At 37.0% G+C, this 26,044-nt stretch overlaps 1 protein-coding gene across 1 annotated transcript in view; it reads left to right on the forward strand.

The window, feature by feature from the left end:
• Nucleotides 1-26,044, forward strand: part of ARHGAP42 (Rho GTPase activating protein 42) — a 401,124-nt gene that overhangs the window by 295,511 nt on the left and 79,569 nt on the right. The window contains exons 7-10 of the mRNA XM_043997378.1: nt 5,480-5,584; nt 7,585-7,714; nt 20,367-20,467; nt 23,141-23,250. Of these exons, the coding sequence (XP_043853313.1) occupies nt 5,480-5,584; nt 7,585-7,714; nt 20,367-20,467; nt 23,141-23,250 (446 nt within the window). The remainder of the gene's footprint in view (nt 1-5,479; nt 5,585-7,584; nt 7,715-20,366; nt 20,468-23,140; nt 23,251-26,044) is intronic.

Below are 26,044 nucleotides of genomic sequence, written 5' to 3' on the forward strand. Positions count from 1 at the left end.
TATATCTAATCTGAAAAATTATAGAACTGACCTTATATAAAAATTATATTTACATGAAAAATTATAAGTTTAGAAAAACTATAATTGGGCTGTAAGTCCCTTCGTGGTTGCCATTCAAATGTAAAATTTTTTTTCTTTTTTTTTTTTTAAAGTGAGGCAATTGGGGTTAAGTGGCTTGCCCAGGGTCACAGAGCTAGTAAGTATTAAGTGTCTGAGGTCGGATTTGAACTCAGGTACTCCTGAATCCAGGGCCGGTGATCTATCCACTACACCATCTAACTGCCCCCAAATGTAAAATATTTTTAAACTTGGGGGAACTAATCTGACTGGGGGGGGCCTAATCTAACTGGAGGACTAATCTGGGGACTTTTGACTGGCTGACTGTCTGACTGCTATTAATTTCCTAAGCCAATCTGTTAGGGCCTTTAAAAAATTTTCTCCACATTGCTCCGCTCCCAAATTGATAAGCAAACAATTAAGAAGCCTCTTAATTAAATAATCAAAGCAGGGTTTATTTAGGTGAATAAATTTAGAGTTAAATATAGAAACAAGGATAACAAAAGTAAATTACAACCTGTCAGCCTTTAAACTTTTTGCCAACGAACTCATTTCCCACGCCTGCAACTTTCTTAGAGTCCTCCTCTCTCTGTACCAGTGGACCATCTTCTAGCATTGTTTCCCTCACTGAAAAGCCCCCCTGCTCCGTAATCTTGCCAACCCCCCGATAAGCATCTTACTGTTGCGAACCCCTGTCTGTCAGCCCTGTCCGGCTTTTTCCATCACTGTCTTCTCCAACCCCCTTCATTGCCTAACTCCCTGGTATATATCATCCTTCTATCCCCATAAACCTCAGGCTCCCTGTGCCCCTGCACATGCCAAGCTAATCCTCTAGGGCTGCAGCTGGGGGGCTCGACCATACCCAGGGCTCAAGGGGCCTGTGCCTCCTGCTGCTCACCTGGGACCTGGCACAGGCTGTGTCAGAGACCGGCCTGGATGAGCCCAGGATTTCTGGGGTAGATCCCCTCAGCGTGGAGGGAGCTGGGGCTTTTTCCCCAGCCATCCAACCTGGCGTCCTATAAGGTCCACGGGGCTTTTCCGCTCGGCTGAAGTGGAGAGGGAGAGGTCCCAGCCCCTCTTAAACAGAAAAAACCCCTGAGAGCCTAAGGCTTTTTTTTTTTTAATTTCGTGGGGCAATGGGGGTTAAGTGACTTGCCCAGGGTCACACAGCTAATAAGTATCAAGTTTCCGAGGCCAGATTTGAACTTAGGTCCTCCTGAATCCAGGGCTGGTGCTTTAGCCACTGTGCCACCTAGCTGCCCCTTGCCACCTAGCTGTCCCTGGGTCTAAGGCTTTTTAATCTCAGCTCAAAGACAGGGTCCCCAAATCACAATAAATTTCCACAGAGTATTGGAGGGGGCTAGGTTATGAAGGTCTTTGAATGCCAAACATTTTTTTTTTCCTGGAAGCAATTGAGAACCGCTGAGGTTTATTGAGTAGGGTGGCTGGGGTGTGACATGATTAGACCTCCAATTAGGAAAATCACTTTATTGGCTGAATGGAGGATGGTTCAGAGGGGAGAGAGACTTGAGGTAGACAGACCCACTAGAAGACTATTCCAATAGGACAGGCATGACAAGATGAGGGCCTGCTCCAGAGTGGTGGCAGTGTCAGAGGAGAGAAGGGGGAATATAAGAGATGAGGCAGAAGTGAAATTGACCAGCCTTGGCAATACATTAAATATGGGGAGTGAGAGATAGTGAGGAGTCAGGCATACCACCTAGGTTGCCAACTTAGTATAGAGGGAGAAGAGAAGAGGACTTAGGACAGAACATGAAGGGACACATACCAATAGCGGATATGATCTGGAAGAGGATCTAACAAAGGAGACCTAAAAAGAGTGGTCTGATAGATGGGAGGAAAATCAGGAGAGAATAGTGTCCCAAAAACCTAGAGAGAAGAGAATGCCAAGGAAGAGAGGGTGATCAACTGCGTAGAAGGTTGAGAAGAGGTCAAGGAGAAAGAGGATTGAGAAAAAGCCATTGGATTGGGTAATGAGATCATTGGTAACTTTGGAGAGAGCAATTTTGGTGAAATAATATGGTTAGAAGCTGGATTAGAGGGTATTATGTTACTCCAGGTAAAAGGTGAACCCTGAACTAGGGTAGTTGGCAATGTGAGTGAAGAAAAGAAAATAAGCATTTATTATGTATCTACTATGTGCAAGGCACTTAGCTGAGGATATAAATACCAAAAAATAAAACTCTCTTCTCTCAAGGAGCCTTCATCCCGTTAATTGAAATGTGCGTATAAATATGCAAAACATATACAAAACAGATATAAGCTGGGTGAATCAGGAAGCCCTCATGTTGGAGTAGAGCAGCCAGGTGGCACAGTAGATAGAGCACTGGAATCAGGAATACCTGAGTTCAAATCTGGCCTTAGACAGTTACTAGCTATGTGACCCTGGACAAGTCACTTAACTATGTTTGCTTCGTTTTCTCATCTGTAAAATGAGCTGGAGCAGAAAGTAGCAAACCATTCCAGTATCTTTGCCAAGAAAACCCCAAATAGAGTCACGAAGAGTTGGATGCAACAGAATGGCTTAAAAACAACAACAGTGTGTTGGACTTGGAACATGAGCCAAGCTTTGAATGAGGCTAAGGATTTAAATATGTGGAGTTATGAAGGTAGAATTAATAGGAGTTGGCAGGTGATTGAGAGTCAGCATCAGAGTTGATTCCAAATTTTTGTGACTAGAAGGGTATTGGTGTCCTTAATAGAAATTGGGAAGAGTAGCTCCTTTGGAAAGAAGAAGATGAGTTCAGTTTTGTACATAGTAAGTAGCAACAGAACACTTATAGAAATTGAGACTTTCTCTGGACTTGTGGAGAAAAAAGAAGCCATGCAATTTAGTTAGTGATTTCAATCAGTGATTTTTTTTTTTTTTTAGTGTTTGGCTTCTTTCCTCTGTTAATACTGATAAAAAGCACTTGGCACCATCCCATTCTGTATTATTCTTTTTCACATTTTAGCACAAATCCTCCAAAGAGCATCCACCATTTTAATGGGTCAAATTAACTTACTTATTGACTGTCTCCTTTTCTCATTTAGTTCAAATACTCTCCACCTGCACTTTCCACTTCTTTGCTGCTATAAAGAGTGTGACGATCTACTGCCTTATGTTTCTACTTAGTATCTCTAGTACCTCTATACTTCTGTGTAGGGTAGGCCAAAGCTTCATTTCTTGCCTCTCTGCTCATTTGTACCCATTTATGTCAACCTTACCAATTAAGTGTCTGTAACCTGCTGTTTCCCTATCTTCCTTGTGCCCCCTGAATTTCTGTCCTATTTTAACAAACTGTCCTTAACTTTAGACTTTTGTCTTTCACCCCTTTCTCTAATATAATTTTTGTTTTGTTTTGTTTTTGCAGGGCAGTGAGGGTTAAGTGACTTGCCCAGGGTCACACAGCTAGTAAGTGTCAAATGTCTGAGGCCAGATTTGAAGTCAGGTCCTCCTGAATCCAGAGCCCGTGCTTTATTCACTGTGTCACCTAGCCGCCCCCTCTAATGTCATTTTTGTATAAATTTTGCATGTACTTCTATGCATATGTTGATTCTGCCAAATAGATTATAAGCTCCTTGAGGGCAGGGACTATTTCTTTTTCTTTGTATCCTTTGTTTGTAATTGAGGGAGTAGCCAACCTACCAAGGACATCACAAATAGAAATTACCAACTAAATTGCAGGGCTTTTGCACTTAGCACAGTTCCTGGCACATAGTAGGCACTTAGCAATCAACAAGCACTTATTTAGCACCAACTGCATGCCAAGCATTACACTAGTCTAGGAATACATTAAATCAAATAATCTCATCTTCAAGGGACTTACATTTTATAGAGGCAGACAACATGTACACAAAGAAGTATAAATACAATATAGGATAGAGACAGGGACTGGATCTGTGATTTCCTTGGTATAGGTAACTCTTGGGGAAGGAAGCATCTTCTACCTTGGCAGGTTTGCATCTTCTTTGCAATTTATGATTTTTCTAGAGTGCTACCTAGACTACCAAAAAGTTAAATGATGTGCTCCAAGAATATGTAGACAATATGTGTTGGAGGCAGTATTTGAATTTAAGCCTTCTTGGTTTTAAGACCAGTTCTCTAGCCATTATGCCATTCTGCCTTTCTTATGAAATATGTGTGTGTGTGTGTGATAAATTCAAGGTAATTTGTGGGGTAGAGAGAAGGTACTAGCAGTTATTGAGATAATCAATAAAGATCTCATTGAGAAGGTGAGGTTTGAGCTAACCTTTGAAAGACAATAGGAATTCTCCTGGGTGGAGATGGGGAAAGAGTACGGAAAAGTCATTGTAAAGAGTCAGACTATGGAATGTCTTAAGTAGAGGTACAATTTGAAATCTGGTTTGGCCAGACTAAAGAGTACATGAATATTTTGTCTTTAAGGCAAAATAAACAACATCAAAACCAGTATTATATAAGACAGAAATCCTAAAATAAGCTCATTGTTTGGGACAGAGCTTTAACTTAATTGGGCACTTAAGTTCAAGGGAAGAGTAGTTATCCTATGAGTATCATGATCATAGTCAGTCCCAGTGCTGAGGCATACTAAGTAACACAGCTATCACCAAAAAGGAGATGAAAATCAGTTTCTCATAGCTACAGCTTCATAGTTATATCATCTCCCGTTTTAGGAGACAACCTTCGCTTGACACAAGGGAATTGGCAGGATCCATTTCCTGTTTCACTTAACCTGTGATGCCTTCAAAGACAGCATTTTCTCTTTAAAAGAATATTGGTATATTTTGCTTTTACATTGCCTACGTTTTTCACTTTATCCCTCTTCTTTCAGCTCAGTTTAGCAAAACTAACCAGTATATGAACCAACTCTGATGTTGTATGCAGTGCTCCACACTCAAGTTTCCCTATCTCTGTGTAAAAAACAAAAACAGAAAACGAAGTAGGAAGATTCCTTCTTATTATCCTAGTTCAAACTTGCTCAGTATAATTTCACACAGTAAGCACTTAATGAATGCCTGTTTACTGATAGACACATTCAGTTTGGATTGTTTTCTTGTTCCTTTTATTTATTTACATTGTTGTTATCGTTATGTACTATGTTTTCTTGGTTTTACTTACTTCACTTTGGAGCTGTTCATGTATTTCTTCCCATGCTTCTTGTGAATTCTTCATCGGTATCACTTCTTATTGTATTGCATTGTAATCTCCATGTACCCTAATTTGATTAACCACTCTCTAGTCAATGGACATGTATTTTGCTGCTCTTTGCTACAGAAAGTACTGCTAAGAATACTTTGGGTATATAAAGAACCTTTCTTGTTGTTCTTATCCTCATTAGGGTTTATACTTGGCATTGGAATCTTTGGGGCTCAGGTCATGGGCATTTTAGCCATTGATGTTTTCAATGTATTTATGAGACCTTTCTTTTTGTCCTTACAGCTTTTATCCTTCCTTCAGGGATTATTCACCTTTTACCATGAAGGATATGAACTGGCTCAGGAATTTGCTCCCTACAAGCAGCAGTTGCAGTTCAATTTACAGAATGTAAGACTCTACATATTAATGCCATGTTAGAGCTAAAAAAGGACTTTAATTCAATCGAATGACTTTTCAACAAACCATTTAAACCATAAACTTTTTAAAAAATAAACTGTATGTACAGTTAACCCTCAATCATTAGAACTGACAAAGAAGTTGTCAGAAGATAAAGAAGACCCATGTGAACTAGAGTATTTTGTGGAAATTATAAGAAATGGCAAGGCATAGAGGACCAAGGGGTCAGAGGGCCTGCATTTAAATCATAGTTCTGCTTCTTATGACCTCTGTAAACTTAGGCAAGTCACTGAACTACTTTGGGCCTCAGTTTCTGAAATATGAGGTTCTTGGACCAGATGATCTATCTCTAAGGTCCTTTCTGGGTCTTAGCATATAATGTTATGAGTTTCACATGTATAATGAGGAATAGGTTAGAAAGGAGAGTGTTTGAGATAAAAAGCCATAGACACTTTTTGAGTGAAACAAATATTTTACTCAAATAAAAATATTTTTAAAATGAAAGAACTTTTTTTCTGATTAAAATTTTAAAATAATTTTTAAACTTTCTCCAAATAATGAATGTTTTTTTTTTAAAAATCTTTGATGATCTTTCTTTAAAAGCTTCACTCTCCCAACCCCTTTCTCATACTTATTGTTAGATCATTTATATGATTTTCAATATTTTTTGACATTTTCAGTAATAAAAACAATAAGTTGTATTTATGTAGTGCTTTAAGATTTAATGGGCATTTTACAAATATTTCATTTTGTTTTCACAACAACTGTGTAGGTGATGTTAGTATAATTCCCATTTTACAAATGAGGAAACTGAAGGTCAAAGAAGTTAAACAACTTTCCCAGGGTCACAGAACTGGTTAGTAATTGTCTGAGGCCAAATTTGAACTCGGGTCTTCCTGACTTCGGATCTAATACTCTATCCCCTCTGTTGCATGGCTGCCATTTTTTAAAAAGCCACCATTCTGAAGTCATTTTACTACCACCATTCACTGCAAATCTGCCTTAACGTGAGTTGTGAATTGATACTAAATGAGTTATTTAACCAAGAATTGAGTGAGCATTGGGAAATTCCTTAACTTTTTCAGGTCTTTTCAGTTATTAGAGTGGTGACTAGAGTCTGGTTTATTACCAGTGAGAGGGGTTCTATCCTCAAAGAAATTTAATGTTCTTTTTTTTTTTTTTTTTTTTTAGTGAGGCAATTGGAGTTAAGCGATTTGCCCAGGGTCACACAGCTAGTAAGTGTGTGTTAAGTGTCTAAGGCTGGATTTGAACTCAGGTACTCCTGACTCCCGGGTCAGTGCTCTATCCACTGCGCCACCTAGCTGCCCCAAATGTTCTTATTTTTAAAGAAATCAACTCAAAGAATTATATTGAGCCAAAGCTATTGTATAAATTTGAAATAAGGTTGCTTTTTTTTCTTATCTATGGACATTGACTTGCACCGAGGCTTGGAATGAGAAATGAGGGAGGGAACAATTTTTGACTGCATAAGTATAACTCAAGAAGATTTGGGAAAACTTCCCAATAAATCTGCATTTGAATTTAGGATAAATATTTCAAAATGGAATTTATCTTTGTATTATGATGTTAGGGATACAGTGGGGTGGCAGAATGGGGAAGTGGAACTGTGGAGAGAGGGAGAAAAAAGAAGGTGCAAAAAGATGGAGAAATGCACACAAAGATAGAAGAAGGTATAAAAAACAGACACAGAAACTGGAACATGTAGAAAGATAGACATGTAATATATTATGATGAGACACAGAGATAAATTCTTAACATGTTAAAATGCTACTGCAAAATTATTTGAACCTTTGTTGCATCTTTGCAGCTATAAGAATAATCGGTGATATTTCTGTTTGACAGTTGCCTTATAGACCGCAAGAAATGGAAGTTGAAATTCAGGTCTGACTTTCCAGCCAGAGATTCCTGACCCTTGGTTTATATACCGACTTCTAAATGAAGTATCAAATTGATTTTTCTTTCTATTTCAGACAAGGAATAATTTTGAAAGTACTCGTCAAGAGGTAGAGAGATTAATGCAGAGAATGAAAGCTGCAAATCAAGATTACCGTCCTCCAAGTCAGTGGACAATGGAAGGGTATCTTTACGTACAAGAGAAACGTGAGTCAAATCTTATGATTTACCAGTAAGCAAAAGGAAAAAAAAAAAAGAAACTTGCCATTTAATAACTATTGTACTAACTGCTGACCAGGTTAGTTACATCTTGAGAGGGAGAGCTTGAAATTGCTTAGTGCTAAAGAATGTTTTAAGTTATCTGTTGGTAATACAAATATAAAGCAAGAAAGTTCTTGCCTTCAGGGATATTATATTCTAATGAGGTTTTATTTATAAAGGGGAGTAGGGAGGGGGCGGGGAAAGGAATTTTGGTTTGGAGAATCACAAGGAAGTCCATTGAAGCAGAATAGGATTAGATTGTCATGCCCTTTCCAGAATTAATGGCAGTATTGATTTATTCACTGTTCCCAGAGCAAGAGTTGAAAAATTGAGGGTGTAGGTGGAGTACCAGGGCCAATGGCAGAATGATGCAATCAGCTGGGCACAGTGACATGCTGTGGAGATAGTACCTTATCTATAAAACTTGAGATGGAGTTTCATTAACCTGTATGTGACCAAAAAAAAAAAAAACCCCAAAAAAACCCAAAACCCTGAGTGAGAACCAATTATAATACTCAGCTATTCTTGACACTTATTTCCTAACCTTCCATTCAGACTTCAGAGTGCCAACTTGACACTAAATAACTAGCCAATTTTATACTGAAAGATGACTAGATATAGAATTAAATTAAATGGACCCTATTAGGGGGGGCCCACAATTATGTGAGTGCAAAGGTGATTTATCTAGAGAGAGACTTTTTTTTATGTTATATGAACTTTTAAATGAAGATTTTTGCTACTAAGTTTAAGCTCTAAAATGGATTTATCCTTTGCCACATTCATTCAAGGACATAAGCACTAATCTCAAACAGCATGTCAGTGTTCACCATTATCTGTAAGAAAAATAGTACTCTGGCTTCTGAAATCTAACTGGTTTTTCCCAAGCTTGTCCTGGATTGACCTGAAAACTCGTATCCATTGTCCAAGTTCTGATCAGGGTCTTTGAGTTGTCTGACATGTGTCTGCTCTTTTCTGAGTTACCCAGTCAATCTTGTGGCTCTTATTCCTAATTCTCTGTAAACTGGCCTTGGTTTTACTCAGATTTTGGTTCTCCAGGTTAAGCTCATTAGTTGAAATATATTTATAACTAATAACAGTACCATATAAACCTCAGCCTTCCATCGCACATGACCACTACCTCAGCTACTGCTCTATTGCATTATTATTATTATTATTATTATTATTATTATTATTATTATTATTACTATTAATTCATGGGGGTATATCACATTATATAATCTTGTTATGCAGGACGTTGCAGATGATAATCTCCTACACCCAAAGTTCCAAAAGGTTACCATTTCATCATTAAAAAATTTTTATTATGTTTAAGGTAATGCTGAAGTTGATTAAATTCCTTGAGCAAACACAGAATAAGCATCAGATAGAGAAATATCATCAGTGTCCTAGGTTCAGCTCTTCTAATTCTTTGAGAAGATTTTTTTTTGATCTATTGAAATTCTTTATGTCCCCTTTCAAGCAATAGTTACCACAACTCATATTAACCTTAGAGACATTTCCCTCTGGGGAAGGTCTAGTCCTGCCTGGAAAAAGGTAGTTGTGCGTTTTTAGCTCATAGAAGACTTTTAGTTGGGGTAACCTCCTTTGACCTCAACAAATAAGATTATGTTTACATAGTGAGGAAAAATGATAGAAAATAGTTTGTTTAGTTTTTAAATTATTTTATTGATCTAATCTAGGTACCAATAGTTGTAAGCCATTGTACAGAAATCTATCATTCACACAAACCAATAATACAATTGATTTTTTAAATGCCTATTTCGGTGGCTGCATATGGAAGAAAGGCATTTTACACTTTTGAGTACTATAAGAGTAGTGCTATGGAGATAGGGCCTTATCTCTAATGATTGGAATAGAGTTCCTAGGAACATTTATAATGAGTACCTGTTTCTAAATCCATATCTTCAAATAACTACCCTCTTTCCCCTCATTGGAATAAATTTTCTTTCCGTGTTCACAATTTCATTTTTGACAACTTCCTTATCCTGCTTCTGCTGCCATTCCCCATAGAATTTTAGTTCATGAAATCTTATTTATCCTTCCCCCTAAACCCTTTGAAATCTGCTTTCTTAAAATCTCATTTCATTTCAGACTATACTAGACTTTATTCCCCATTGCTATTCCAAACTCTCATAGGGAGTGATAATTTCCTGTCAACATTTCCATTATTTCTATGCTAGAATCTGAGTCTTCCCTGTTAGTACAAATCAGATCTAATTTTTAAAAATCTTCTTTTTTCATTCCTCCACCTTTTGAAGGATGAAATTTTCATTATGGCAAATCAAGAAATGATGAGCTGTTCTTTTGGCAGAGAAAGGATTACAGTAGGTCTCAGGGCAGTTTAAATTTTTCATGACTACTAGATCATGCCTCTTTGCCAGACTTGTGATCTATTTCCCAGGCTCATAATCTGTTTTCTCTTTCTGTCCAATTGATCCATTGCTTACTCCACCACAAAAATTGCTTCTTTTTCTGTTTTTATTGATCTGCACCACAGCCTTCTGGGTCCTGGATTTCCTCACATCAGTACCTCTTCTTGATACATAATACCACTTACCCCATTCTTTCTTCTTTTATTGCTTCTAGGGTAAAATGCAAACTTCCTAGCTTGGCATTTCAAGTTTTCCACAGTCTGACTGAGCCTACCTTCTCAGACCTTTTTCCTATCACTCTCATTCACTCATTGTATATTCCAGGAAAATTGGAGTACTCAGTGTTCTCCTAAACTTTATATTCCATTTCCTGTCTCCATGAATTCACATAAAGTATCTCTTATGCCAGGACATACTCCTGCTTTTTGCTTTTAAGATTGCTTATCTTCCTTTATGACTCAACTCAGGTGTCACCTCTTTAGGGAAGCCTTACTTGAACCTATCTTGATTATTAGTGTTTTCTTCAAATTGAGATATATTTACTTAATATGTATTATGTCTACTCTTTTCTTCTTTCTTCCAATAGAATTTAAATTTCTCAAAGGTGTGGGGATATTTCATGTTTGTTTATTGTTTTTTAGCCCTAGTAATGCCACACTGTATGTGGTAAATAAGTTTATTTAATTGATTGGAAAATGACTTGTTGATTTGAAAGCACTTTTCCAGAATAAAGGATTATGAGGAACAGGAACAGGAACAGGAGAATGAGAATTAGGATGAAGATGATTAGCAATATTAATACATTATAACATATTTCAATAGTGCAAACAAATTGCTCCTCAGTAATCTCATATTACCGGCTTGGGGGTAATTTAATTTGTTTTGATTTTATGTTGGGCACAGCCCTCCCCCCCCCCAAAGATATATTTTTAAAACTTCTAAACCTCTTTTAGTACATTATAAATTTCTGATCCTGATAACATCTGAGGACAGCTGCCTCAATCCCAGGAAAACTCAAAAGAAAATAATATGTGCAATGAATATTAAGAGCAAATGTTTAAAAAAAACCCAAAAACCAAATGTATGGGAGTCAGCTAGGTGGCACAGTGGATAAAGCGCCGGCCCTGGATTCAGGAAGACCTGAGTTCAAATCCAGCCTTAGATACTTGACACACACTAGCAGTATGACCCTGGGCAAGTCACTTAACCCTCCCCCCCCCCCCAAAAAAAAAGCAAATGTACACATTTTTGAGTTTAGGATATCCATGGGAAAAGAAATCATTAAACAACCTAGATGTTACTGTTGATATGGATAGGAAATGGTTTATTCCAGTGCAGGTCAGCACTTTCTCTGCTCCTTATATTCTTGGAGAATTGTTTCAGGGTACTGAAATATTAAGTGAGTTGTCTGACTCCCGTAGCCAATGTCTGTCAGGGACAGGACTAAACTGAAATCTTCCTGGCTTTGTGGTAGACTTTTTAAAATAAACTCTATGAAGCTGCCTCTCTATTTATAAACCATGAAAAATACTACTTAGACTGAATGTTATATGAACCAAAAACACTTTTTCGTGAAATACCTGCTTAGTTAACAACCATTATTCTATACATTATTTCATGTTTTATCTTCTTCCTCTATCGTTTTGGGTCAGAGACTAGCACTCCATACATTATACCATACTGTCTCTAAATAATGATATTATCCCACAAATTTATGTCTACAGAATGGAAATGGCATGAGAAGTATGTCTGTAGCCTTAAAATTCCTGTAATAAATTTTCTGTTTTGGTGTATTACAACCTATATATCAGAATTATTCACAAATATTATAAAACTGTGAATAACTATGAACAATAAATTGATTCAAGTCTGAATTGAAAATAATTACATTAATCCTTTATGTTTTATAATGTTCTTTATACCCCATAGCTTTAAAATTAGGGGGATTTTGTGCATTAAAATTAAATATGACCCTAGGGGCTCATTAATACAAAATACTTTTGATTCCTTTGCATTTTTCTCCATTTAAACATGTTTATATATAAGTTCATTGGCTTTAAGTAAGTGCTTTTGAAGCCTGGCCAGCAATAATACCATTTATCACAGTGATGACTAGAATATTTCAAGTTTTCAGTTTCATATACCCAAAATGGAGAAACGCTGGAAGAAGAAGGTTCTAAGTTGTAAATCTAATTAAAAGTCCATGAAATAGATACCCACTCTTTCCTACAGAGTCTGGGTCACTAAATAATAAGCTTTCTTATTGGAAGATTGGTACATAGTTGGGCTAAAATAAAACTTAGGTGTTGTCTAATTTCAGCATGATGTATTATAGAAGGCACATCTAACTCCTCTAAAGAGTGAAATAAAAAATGAAAACAGTGCACATTCTTGACTTATATAAAGGTAAGGAGAAAAAGTGTGTGTGTGTGTGGGGGATATGCTTGCTTCATTAAGTAGCAAAAGACAAAACTAAAGACCACTTATTTTGAAGGGTTCCAGTCATTAATTTTATTCGTGGTTATAAAAACTCCAACTCTTGCGAGGTCAGTCATCCTTTTTTCCACAGTTTATGTAATTTCTCTATTGTTTTAATATTGATTATGATATTTTTCGCACTATGCTTTGTTTTAAAAAATGCTTTCAAATTATTACCCATCATGGAAAGAGCTCTTCCCAAAGGCAAAGGTTGTCTCATTCAGGCACAGTACATGGCCATCTTCTCTTAACATCATAGCAGTGAATCAGCATTCATTGTCTACTATGTTCCAGGCACTGTGCTAAGTGTTAAGAATACAGAAAGTGGGGAGGCATCTAGGTGGTGCAGTGGATAGAGAACTCAGGAGGACCTGAGTTCAAATCTGGCCTCAGACACTTAACAGTTACTAGCTGTGTGACCCTAGGCAAGTCACTTAACCCCAGTTGCCTCACACACAAAAAAAAAAAGAATACAGAAAGTGGCAAAAGACTGTTCCTACCCCCAAGCAGCTCTAGAGGCCAAATTTTAATTGGGGAGTGTTAATTAGGCAGCTCACCATAATATTGAGGTAAGAAAGGAGATTAACAGCCTCTTTAAAAAACAAAACAGGATTTATTAATGGGAACAAATTTAAAACAGAAATAAGGTTAATAGAACTAGGGATAAAGAAAAAAGGGAATAGGGGAAGGAAAAAGATACAATCCACAACTCACCACTACCCAGAAAGCAGCAATTTCAAAGAGAACTTGCTGCACAGTGCTCAAACATCTTGCTCCCTCTCTTCCCTTCTCTCTCCTCGCAACACCCTTTCTCACAGGGAACAGGCGGCCACACACACACAGCCCCAAGCTAATTGGCTGGCAGCCCTGATTGACAGAATTAACAGGCGGCTGTAGAACTGCCAGCCTCCCAGCTTTCGCACACTGAAGGTCACCTGACTATCCTCACCAGGCTTCTAATCATGGTAATTTGGCCAGGCTGATGTAGGTGTCAGCACATGGTGAGCTGCAGCACCATGGCAACAGCCACAGTCGGTGGGTAGAGCACCATGCGCGTAGGCAGCAGCGCCTGAGGCTGGCCTGGGCACGTGCCAGTGCTTCTAATTTTAGCCAAAGATGGTGTCATAGAAACCTCAAATCACAATTAATTCTTTACACAGCCCACATTTAATGGGGGAGAAAACAAGTCAACAAAAGTGTATAAGCAAGCTATATACAGGATAAATAGGAAATTTAGGAATAGAGGGAAGGCACTAGAATTCAGAGGTATTGAGAAAGGATTCCTGTGGAAGGTGGGATTTTCGTTGAGACTTGAAGGAAGGCAGGGAGATCAGGAGGTGCATGTGAGGAGGAGAAGCATTATAGCATTATGATAAATACACACCATACAACAAAGACAGTTATTTGATTTCTTGCAAAAAATAATTTCTGAAAGCAGTAGAAAAAGGAATTTCTCAATTGTGAATACTTTTAACTTCCTTCTTAGTTATACATACACCCTAACTGCCTTTTCAGTTAGAATGCCGCATAATCCATAATCACTCAATAAATGCTACTTTCTCAGACCTAGTTTTCAAAGGAAAATGATCCTCTTAATGTATACCATCATGCATCTGAGAAGACTTTAAAGTTGTTGTTGTAAGAAGAAGATATGAACATTTATTTTTAATTTCTGAGACACCTACATAGCTATTGGCTTTCTTTGTGAGATAGAGCTCTCTGTTGCTGGAGGTCTTGGGATAGAAGCTGGATAACTACTGTTCAGGATTTTATAGCTTTGTAATTTGATTGGACCAGATGACTTCTGTGGGATCTCCCACCACCATAACCAATGCTATAATTCTCCAGCTCCATAGTATTCTTTGGATATGAAAATGGCTACTTTCTTACTGTCAATAGGACATATACTTGGGATTACTTAATCTGGAGTCAGGGGATGCTATAGATTTGTACCTATCTATCCACGCCATTGTTTCCTTCTGGATTACTGCCATGTCATGGTGGAGGGGCTTATGTAGCTCAATGAAACTATGAGCTATGCAATGCAGGGTTACCAAAGATAGGCAGGTCAAAGTAGAGAGTTCTGACAAGATGATGAGTCCACTGGAGGAAGAAATGACAAACTACTCCAGTTATCTTTTCCAAGAAAACCACATGGACATTCAGACATGATTGAACAAGTGAAAAACACCAACAACACTCTTCATCTGGCCCCTTCTGGACTGCTGCAAGCACTACAGGTTGACCTGAATTGTCATAGTAAAGAGATACTGCCCCATCTGATGTAAAAGGCATTATTGTATTGTGGGAATAGTCATGAATTTCAAGTCAGAACATCTTTGTTTAAATTCTTAAATTCAATTTACTACTCTTTTAGCCATAGGCAGGTCACATTCTTTCTTGGTGCAGTTAGATGCTATTATGTTAGACTTAGAGACTAGAGGCCTTGAGGTTGAATCTGGCCTCAGATACTTAATGAGCTCTGTAACCCAGGGAAAGTCGCTCTATCTCTTCCAATCTCAAGTTTTTCATCTATAAAATGGGGATAATAATACCACCTACCTCTCAGGATTGTTGTGAGGATCATATAAGAAAATATGTAAAGTGCTTTTCAAAATTTAAATATATATATAAATGCTAACTATCTTTATTTTTATTTCTCAACCCGGATTTCTCATCTATATAATGAGAGGACTGAAGTAGATTTTTAAAATCCCTTTCTACTCTCAATCATAAATATTAATAAGAAGTTTAAATTAAGACATGATGAAACTCTTGGTTTAAATATTGTTTCAATATTCTGGAATTGGTTACTCTGGTGTTTTGTTTTGCTTTGTTTTCCACCCCTTATTTTTCCCCTTCAGTAGAAAAATGCTGACAAGATGATTGTGAGATTATTTTAAAATTTACCTTTCCCCAAAATAGCAAAGTAATAATTCTGATCTCCCTGGCTTCCTTTAAAGCAAAACTAAAATCCCACCTCCTTTAGGAAGCCTTCCCCATCCCCTCTTAACTCCAGTGCCTTCCTTCTATCAATTATTTATTCATCCTGTATATAGTTTGCTTTGTATATATTGTGTCCCCTGTTAGGTTGTAAGTTCCTTGAAGGCAGGGACTGTATTTTGTCTTCTTTAAAAGTCATGAAATAGGCTAAAATATGAATAAGAAACAGAAAAGAACCCTCAACATAGAAAGCTACTGTGGCAACAGGGAAGATTAAAAACAAACTCAGCAGACGACAGCATTGTCAAAAGGCCTACCTGCATAGCCTCAAATGAGAAGATAAATTGGTCTGAGCACCAAAAAGCCTTCTTGTAAAAGCTCAAAAAGGATTTTAAAAATCAAATAAGAGAAGTAGAAGGAAAAAAAATGGGAAAACATGGAAGTTATGCAAGAGAATTCTGAAAAAAGGCAATAGCTTTAAAAAGGAAGCACAAACTGGTTGAAGAAAACAATTCCTTAAAAAATACAATTGGCCAAATGGAAAAGGAGGTACAAAAGTTGACTGAAGAAAATTATTCTTTAAAAATTAGAATTGGGCAGGTGGAACATAATGACTCTACCAGACAGCAGGAATCAGTCGAACAAAATCAAAAGAATGAAAAAAATAGAAGGAAATATAAAATATCACGCAAATAAAATCAGATCTAAACAAATGGAAAAAAAAATCAGCTGCTCATAGGTAGGCTGAGATAATATAATCAAAATAACAATTCTTCCTAAATCAATTTACTTATTCAGTGCCATACCAATCAAACTACCAAAAATTATTTTATAGAACTAGAAAAAATAATAACAGAATTCATCTGGAAGAACAAAAGGTCAAGAATATTAAGGAGGGGCAGCTAGGTGGTGCAATGGATAAAGCACCGGCCCTGGAGTCAGGAGTACCTGAGTTCAAATCTGGCCTCAGACACTTAACACTTACTAGCTGTGTGACCCTTGGCAAGTCACTTAACCCCAATTGCCTAAATAAATAAACAAACAAACAAACAAATAAATAAATAAACTTAAAAAAAAAAGAATATCAAGGGAATTAATGCAAAAGAAGGTGGTCTAGAAGTACCAGATCTAAAACTATATTGTAAAGTGGCAACCATCAAAATTATTGGTACTGGCTAAGAAATAGAGTGGTGGATCAGTGGAATATGGTGGGCACACAAAACACAGTAGTAGATGACTATAGCAGTCTATTGTTTGATAAATCCAAAGATTTCAGCTTCTGGGATAAAAACTCACTATTTGACAAAAACTGCTGGGAAGACTCAAAAAAAAAAAGGGAAAACAGAAAGGTGGGAAACTATTTTTATAGATTCTTTCTGATAAAGGCCTCATTTCTCAAATATATAGAGAACTAACACATTTGTAAGAATGTAAATCATTCCACAATTGAGAAATTATCAAAGGTGATGAATAGGCAGTTTTCAGATGAAGAAATTAAAGTTATCTATAGCCATATTAAAAAAAAATATGTTCTCAATCACTACTGATAAGAAAAAATACAAATTAAAACTACTCTGAGGTACCACCTCACATCACATTGTCTAATCTGACAAAAAAGGAAAATGACAAATGTTGGAGAAGATGTGGGAAAATTGGAACACTAATGCATTGTTGGTGGAGTTGTGCACTTGTCCAACCATTCTGGAGATCAACTTGGAACTATGCCCAAAAGACTATAAAACTGTGTATACCCTTTGACCCAGCAATACCACTATTAGGTCTTTTTCCCAAAGAGATCATAAAAAAGGGAAAAGGACCCACATGTACAAAAGTATTTATAGCTGCTCTTTTGTGGTGGCAAAAGATTGGAAATTGAGGGGATGCTCATCAACTGGGAAATAGCTGAACAAGTTGTGGTATATGAATATAATGGAAAACTATTGTGCTGTAAGAAATGATGAGCGGGAAGATTTCAGAAAAACTTAGAAAGACTTTCATGAAATGGTCCTGAGTGAAGTGAGTAGAACCAGGAGAACATTGTACACAGTAACATCAACATTGTGTGTTGATCAGCTGTGATAGGCTTAGCTCTTCTCAGCAATGCAATGATCCAAGGCAATGCCAAAAGACTTGTGATGAAAAATGCTCTCCACATCTAGAAAAAGCACTATGTAGTATGAATGTAGACTGAAGCATGCTATTTTCAGTTTATTTTATTTTATTTTATTTTATTTTTGTGGGGCAATGAGGGTTAAGTGGCTTGCCCAGGGTCACACAGCTAGTTAAGTGTTGTAAAGTTGCTATCTGTATGGTGGCTAAGATTCTAGCTATACTGTCTAAAAATCTAATGAGTGGTCACCAATAAATTAGAAGCTTTAGCAAGAGTTTAGACTTATAAGCATTTATTAAGGAGCATAAGAATTTGGTTGCAGAGAGAGAAAAAGAGGTCTAGATTCAGCTATCTCAGGGAGCCAGCATCTCCTGCTCCACTCCCCCCTGAGGTCCTGGCGAGAGAGAGAGAGAGAGAGAGAGAGAGAGAGAGAGCGCCAGCCAGCAAGTGAGCGAGAGCGCGAGTGAGAAGAGAGCAAGAGACCTATACGCCTCCTGTGAAAAAACGTATTCATCCCATTCCCCCCCCCCCCCCACACACACACAACTGCAAGCTAATTGGCTGGTAGCTTTGATGGACAGTACCCACGAGCAAACATCACTTACTGACACCAGGGAACTGACCTTCCAAGCCACATGGCTTGCCCTCAGAGGCCTTCTCCTCATGGCGAAGCTTTCCTACAGTAACTCTCCAGCAAGTGGCATCACTCCAATTGTCACAGTGTCAAGTGTCTGAGGCTGGATTGAACTCAGGTTCTCCTGAATCCAGGGCCTGTGCTTTATGCACTGTGTCACCTAGCTGCCCCCTTTGGTTTATTTATTTTTTTTTATTTCTTTCTTGTGGTTTTCCCCTTTTGTTCTGATTCCTCTTTCTCAACATGACTAATGTGGAAATATGTTTAACAGTATTGTACGTATATAATCTATATCAGAATGCTTGTTGGCTTTGGGAGGGGGGAGAGTAGGAAGAATGTAAGAAAAATTTGGAACTCAAAATCTTACCAAAGTTAATGTTGAAAATTATCTTTACATGCAATTGGAAAAAAATAAAATACTATTAAGAAAAAAAGATCAGTTTGATAGATGAGTAGAGACTGGACTCTAGTAAGGGAAAACTTAAGGCATAGAGACTAAATGTGTAAATAAACTTTAATCTCTAGGCATTTTTGCCCTTTGTCTTTCTTGCTCTCTTTATTTTTGTCTTATCTTCATTTCTTCTGGCTTTCCATTTCCAATCATCCCTCCACACAGCTATCAAAATAATTTTCCAAAAGCACAGATCTGACCACATCACTCACCTGTTTTAGAAACTTCAGTGGCTCTCTATTATATTTAAGATGGAAAAAAAATGAAAAGAAAGATTAAACATCAGAGGCTATATTTCATTATTTAAAATAGTAATTGTTGTTAACCAATTATCCATGTTTCATTCATTTTTTCTTCAAAAGGTATTGTTCCATGCCTCCAACTGCAAAATTTGTTTGACATTCATAACATTTCATTAATGCAGCAGAAAAATTATTAACCTCTTGTATTTTATTAATTAAATGCATGTTCCACACTGAACTTTGCCCACAAAGGTGTTGGAACACAAAAAGTCTCAAGTTAACCTCTGTGATTGTCTCTAATTTATATTGTATATTTCTTATTTGTTCATTGTTGTTTGTGCATTTTCTCCTCCATTAGACTGGTCGATTCTTGAGATTGGGGACTGGGTTGTTTGTTTCTTGACTTTCTTTGTATCCCTAGCACTTTGTATAGTGCCTCCAACATAGTAGGCATGTAATAAATACTTTTTGGTTAAGTAAGATTGCAACAGAGAAACCATTCATTTATATATTTTCACTGAACAAAAAAGTCATTTTCCAAAGACATCCCCCAGTAACCTGTGATATGTTAAGACCTGCTGTTCTATACCTGTGCTCTTAGTAAGCAAGATGCATTAATAGTTTTGTTGCTCCATCTGATTCACGGATGGGTAATTTAGGCAGTCTCCTGGGACCCAGACTAGGTGTCACACCTGTGCTTCAGCCCTCTCACATGGGATGGTTTGAACATTATGAATGGTGACTACTGTAACAAGAGAGAGGCAATATTTACCTTGAAGGTTATGAATGTAGGGATGAAGTCCTTGAAGTCATTCAGCAACATAGTGATGTTATTCCAGCTACCCTATATCCATTCCATTTCTTAAGGAGCTATGTCTTCTTTGTAACCTCATTCCCTGAGATAGTAAAGTACCATTTGCTGTCACCATAAGGCTCTGGGGGTGGACATTGAGAGGTTATTAAAACTATGATTGCCCCAGGCTATATTAGAAGGGTAGAGGGGCAGCTAGGTGGTACAGTGGATAGAGCACTGGCCCTGGATTCAGGAGGACCTGAGTGCAAATCTGGCCTCAGACTCTTGACACTTATTAGTTGTGTGACCCTGGGCAAGTCACTTAACCCCAATTGCCTCACCCAAAAAAAAAAAAAGGGTAGAGGATGTGCTCGGTGATCTTAATAACATCTTATACTAGTTCAGACTGGGTAGATTAGATGCACCCCAAATCTCATAACCAATAGTATCTTAATAAGATGTAATGATGTCTTCCATGGCATGAAACAATACAGCCACCTGGATTCCTATAATATTATCAGTTCTAGAATCTTACTTGTCCTCTCTCATTTTAGGACCTCTTGGCTTCACGTGGATTAAACATTACTGCACTTATGACAAAGGGAGCAAAACATTCACAATGAGTATTTCAGAGATGAAGTCCAGTGGAAAAGTGGTAAGTAGGAAAGCCCTGCAACCCTGTTTTAAGCTTTAATCTATGCACATTTAATCATCTTTCTTTGATTATTGTTATTCTTAATAAATGACACAATCTTTGTTTTTTCCAGTTTTACTGAAACATAAGCAGATAGAATGGTCAGCAATTTATTTTGTGTCACAAATAAGGACTGGTGTGGTGTCGTAGATAATAGTCTGGCTTGGGAATTAAGGATTAGATCATGGTGGAATAGTAAAGGAGCTCAAAGCCATCTAGCCAAACCTTTTTTATTTTATAGTCAAAGAAACTGAGGCTTAGCAAGGTATAATCTCAGGATCATACAGATAAGTATCAAAGCAAAATTTGAACCCAGATCCTTTGACTACAGAGCAAATCAGTCTTTAAAAATTGTCTTGGACACTGAGTGTTTAAAAGACTTGCCCATAATCATGCTGTTTCTATGTTATGTACAAGACTTGAACCCAAGTCTTTGGAGCAGTATGGTATAATGGAAAGAACACTGGCTCTGTAGTGAAAGGACCTGGGTTCAAGTCTTGTCAGTGCTTCATGGTCATTGTCAACATCTCTTTACCTCTCAGTGCCCAAGAAAACCTTTAAAGAATGAGTTTCTATCCTCCATTGGTGGTAATGCAGTTTTCATATTAGCAGTACTCTGTACTAAAGAAATCTGAGTGCTTAAGCTATACTCAGTGATTGCCTATTAATGTGTTAGAGTGGAAAGAGTGTGCCCATTACTCTGGGCATGTTTAAAGGTGGGGTAGCTAAGTGTAGGAATTCTTTGTAATTCAAGATATAAATTTTGAAGTATATTGTGTCATTTAAAAATTTATGAGAGTACCTATCTCTTTCCCAGGTTTTAGGGAATTTAGCTGGGGTTTCTAATATATAGTTACTTTGAAATTAGAGGCTACTGCACCAGTTTGGGGCATTCAGCATTTATTAAAGTATACTAAATGTTAGAGAAAGTGAGAGCACATGGTTAGAAGTCCTACATACCTAGGATAGAGAGCAAGTCCTACATACCTAAGATAGAGGGCAGTGTGGGAGAGGCAAGAGCCTGTAAAAAGACCCCTCTTGAGGGTTTTTAACCTGTTTCAAGTAGAGGTGGGTCACTCCACCTTGATCCAAGCAAATTGGCCAGTAACATTCAAGTCCATTGATTGACATGACTTGAGGGTAGTCATAAAGTGAGTTTAACTTCCTTTAAAATTCTACTGACTCTGGGCTGGCCTTAAGAAAGATCAGGCAAGTCTCTCTGGGTTTTATAGAACCCCATTATTTTCTCACAATATTCCAGTAATGAAGTTTGTGTTCACTATATATGTTCATGCATATTGGCAATTTGTTTAATATAATTGGCTCCATTTCTTTAAACAAACAGACTGTCATGGATCCTGTTTGGTTATTAGTAGATTTTAGTGAATTAAACTAAAGGATATATTAATGAAGAAGAAACCAAAAAAGGGCAGGAACATTTATTTAACAGATTAAATTCTATCAGGGTGCTGTCTAGATACAGCTAGTTTCTACCCTTTGGAAGTTTTCAGTTTAGATTAAGCAATAATATTATGGTATAAAGAACAGTGAACTATGTAGTCCTGAGTGCTGTGCTGCTAGTCAAGACTCTTTTTACTTAAGATTGTTCAAATAAACCAAGTATTATCTTGGGATAGACTATTGTCAGAAAAATTAACAAAAATTCACAGAAATGTTACTATGATACTAATTGCTATAAGGCACAATTTGTTATATGTTCTCTTAGACTTAACCAATAATCATAAGTGAAGGGGGGCAGCTAGGTGGTGAAGTGGATAAAGCACCGGCCCTGAATTCAGGAGGACCTGAGTTCAAATGTGGCTTCAGACACTTGACACTTACTAGCTGTGTGACCCTGGCCAAGCCACTTAACCCTCATTGTTGGGCAAAAAAAAAATCAACATCATCATAAAACAGTTACAGGTACTCTCATCTACAAAGAAGTCACTTGGCAATGATCATTCATTGCAGTAAGACTGTGACTATAGAATACCATTTGAATGACAGTATTTAGCTTATCCATCTTTTGGGCAGTTATAAAATCTGATTTGTTACCATACTGTGGGACTGCTACAGGTTAAACATCTATTTTTTACAATAATTGTACAATTTATTCCAGTCATGGTATATTGAGAAGGCCTAAAGAATGTCATAATGATCAGGGGGAAAAGTTATTATTCTTTTGCAAATTATACGCCTTGTACCTAATTATTATATGCTATGATTTAGTACTAATTCTTTTTTTGAGTACATAAATAAACATGAACACATAAAAATATTAATTATAATATACCCTAATCCTTTTTATTTATATAAACAAGAGTTTGATTTTTAAGTTATCGGGCTATTAATTGTTAGGAAAAAATGAAAGTTAGGGCAATAGTTATATGCATAAATTCCATGGTTTTCCAGATTCCACAGAAACGTTACAGAATAATCCTTGTAACTTTGGATAACAACTTCTGTTTTCATTCCCACCTCCACTTTTTCACTAAAATATATGCTCTTTGAAGGCTTTTTTCTTTTTTTGTATCCACATCTTTTAGAACAGGGAGAAGCACATGTTGGCTTAATAAATGGCTGTTGGATTAAATTGCTTCATTGTTTTTATATGTGTTTTTGTTGTTGTTACAGAATGGTGTTGTGACTAGCTCACCAGAGATGTTTAAATTAAAATCTTGTATCCGGAGAAAGACAGATTCAATCGACAAACGATTCTGCTTTGACATTGAAGTTGTTGAAAGGTTTGAACTTTTCTTTTTAGTTTATTTTGTGCCAAGAAATAAGTACATGAACAATTTGAATGCTGGGATAACATATGCAGAGTGCTTACAAACCTTAAAAGCAACAAAAAATGTTCACTATTATTATTATTACTGGCAGTAGTTGTAGTAATAGTAGTGTTATAGAAATGAAGTAATAAAACTCAAAAGCCCTGTGAAAATAAAGAAATTCAGGGGCAGCTAGGTGGCACAGTGGATAGAGCACCAGCCCTAGAGTCAGGAGGATCTGAGTTCAAATCCAGCCTCAGACACTTAACACTTACTAGCTGTGTGACCCTGGGCAAGTCACTTAACCCCAACTGCCTCACCCCCCCCCCCAAAAAAAAAAAAAGCAATTCAGTGCCACAACATGATACATTCATAGAAAATTAATTTCCAGAACAAAAAAATAGTGATAATGTAAGCAGTTCTGCTTTGGGAAAGAACATGCAGTCGTCTAATGTTGAAAAGCCTAGGCTAAGAAGCCTTCTATTACACAATGATAGCATCAAAAGATATATCATAACTCTTATTTTCAAAATGTAGTCATTACATTTTATTGAACTTCATGTACAAATAGATGTCTGGATTGGCACACTTGAGATATGATAGAGTTATGAAACCAATAACACAAGTAGAAATATGACTACTTCACCGGGTATCTTGGTGATACAGCGGATAGAGTGCTGGGCCTGCAGTTAGGAATCACAGGCCAAAACAAACCCCCCAGAACTATTATAGACTACTTACACATGATACCAGAAATTTCTGCTTTGATCCACTTTTACAGATAATGATTTCAAAGGTGTAGCTATTCCCTTCCCTCATGTAGTTTGTCCTCCTTCCACATTTTGTTCAATTCTTCTTCAGGTTTCCTCCAAATGTCAGAAAATTCTGAGGAAAAGTGTATTTTTTTTTCACTTTCACATAATCCTTAGTTTGGACAGCTTCGGAGGGGGGATTACTGGAGGGAGCAGCAGTACTTAAAACATAATGTTTTTCTGGCAAGGTCCTGGTGGGGTGGCAGTTGGTAGCATGAAGCACTGAAAGCACAAAGAATGATGGTTGTTTAGTCATTTTTTCAATCATATCTTACTTTTTGTGACCTCATTTGGGGTTTTCTTGGCAAAGATACTGGAGTCGTTTGCCATTTCCTTCTCCAGCTCATTTTATAGATGAGCATACTGAGGGAAACAGGGTTAAGTGATGTGAAAGTCTGAGGCTCGATTTGAACTCACAAAGATGATTATTCCTGATTCTAGGTCTGACACTACCCACTGCTCCACTTAGTTACCTTTCCTATGTGTTTTTGACAAAGTGACCTTAAAAACTCACTGAATGGGGCAGCTAGGTACCATAGTGGATAGAGCACCGACCCTGGATTCAGGAGGACCTGAGTTCAAATTTGGCCTCAGACATTTAACACTTACTAGTTGTGTGACCCTGGGCAAGTCACTTAACCCCAATTGCTTCACAAAAACAAACAAACAAACAAAATCCTCACTGAATCTTCTCAGTCTCTGTATTGGCATATTCTATGAGAATTAACTATGTTATTTAGGATAGTAATCCAGTTTAAATGGTCAGTCAGCTGAAACTAATAACAGTTAGTTAGTTACTGCCCTCTAGTAAGAAGGTAGCCTGCTATAGTGGAAAGGACTTTGGATATGAAGTGAGAGAACTTGAAATTAAATTTCAGCTTTCATTCATACCTCTGTAAATTTAGACAATTCCCATAACCTCTCTGGGCCTCTGTTTCCTCATCCCTGAGACAAGGATGTTGGAATATGCACAATGTCACCCAAATCTTTTGAAACAGCTTATATCTTCTCTAAATCCTATGAAGAAAAAGATATGAGCATGATTTACATGTGTTAAACCCAGAATTTGTTGTTTCTCAGATAGAGTCAGTGAGTAATGAGATATTGTTCATAACTTTTGGATAAGACTGTCCTATTTATCATTATGAATATACTTCATTGTTACCCATACTTTGGCATTTGTATAAAGGCATCTAAATCCATAAGTTTTTTAGAAGGCTGTTTTCTTAGAGATTTTCCTTTTGAATTACAGACTATCTCTACTAGTATTCTTTGCATTATATTTTAGAAACTCTCCAGAAACTTGATAGATGTACATATGTGTATATGTTTCTGTATAATTGTATTTTCCCATCCTTTTAAGTTTAAAGTCCTTTTATTGAATTTTCAAGATTCCAGGCAAATACATTCTTTTTTTTTTTTTTTTTAAGTGAGGCAATTGGGGTTAAATGACTTGCCTAGGGTCACACGGCTAGTAAGTGTTAAGTGTCTGAGGCCGGATTTGAACTCAGGTACTCCTGACTCCAGGGCCGGTGCTCTATCCACTGCGCCACCTAGCCGCCCCCTAAATACATTCTTAACAAGTTATCTGCCAAGAGTTTATTTCTGTAGTTTAAGATCTGGTTGAGAAATTCAAATATTGTTTGGAGATATTATTTTGTTAACCAAATACTATATAATACTATTCAATTCCACATTTACCTCTCATTTCTTAGTACAATAATGATGAAAATATAAAAAGTCTTCAGTTTCTTGCCCAAATTCATAGTATTTAACAAAATACTTTCAGAAATTCTTCTATAATTTGTTTTATATTGCCCGAAGTAGGTAGTAGTCATCAGGATTAACGTTATCTTGTGAAGTTCTTTGTCATGTTTTGAATATTGCAGATTTCTCTATTAATGTCAGGTTGAGAAATAATTGCCTTGTGGTCTTTTAGTAGGGAGTTAGTTACT

The sequence above is a fragment of the Dromiciops gliroides genome, chromosome 3 (assembly GCF_019393635.1).
Source record: "Dromiciops gliroides isolate mDroGli1 chromosome 3, mDroGli1.pri, whole genome shotgun sequence".
Taxonomy (NCBI): domain Eukaryota; kingdom Metazoa; phylum Chordata; class Mammalia; order Microbiotheria; family Microbiotheriidae; genus Dromiciops; species Dromiciops gliroides.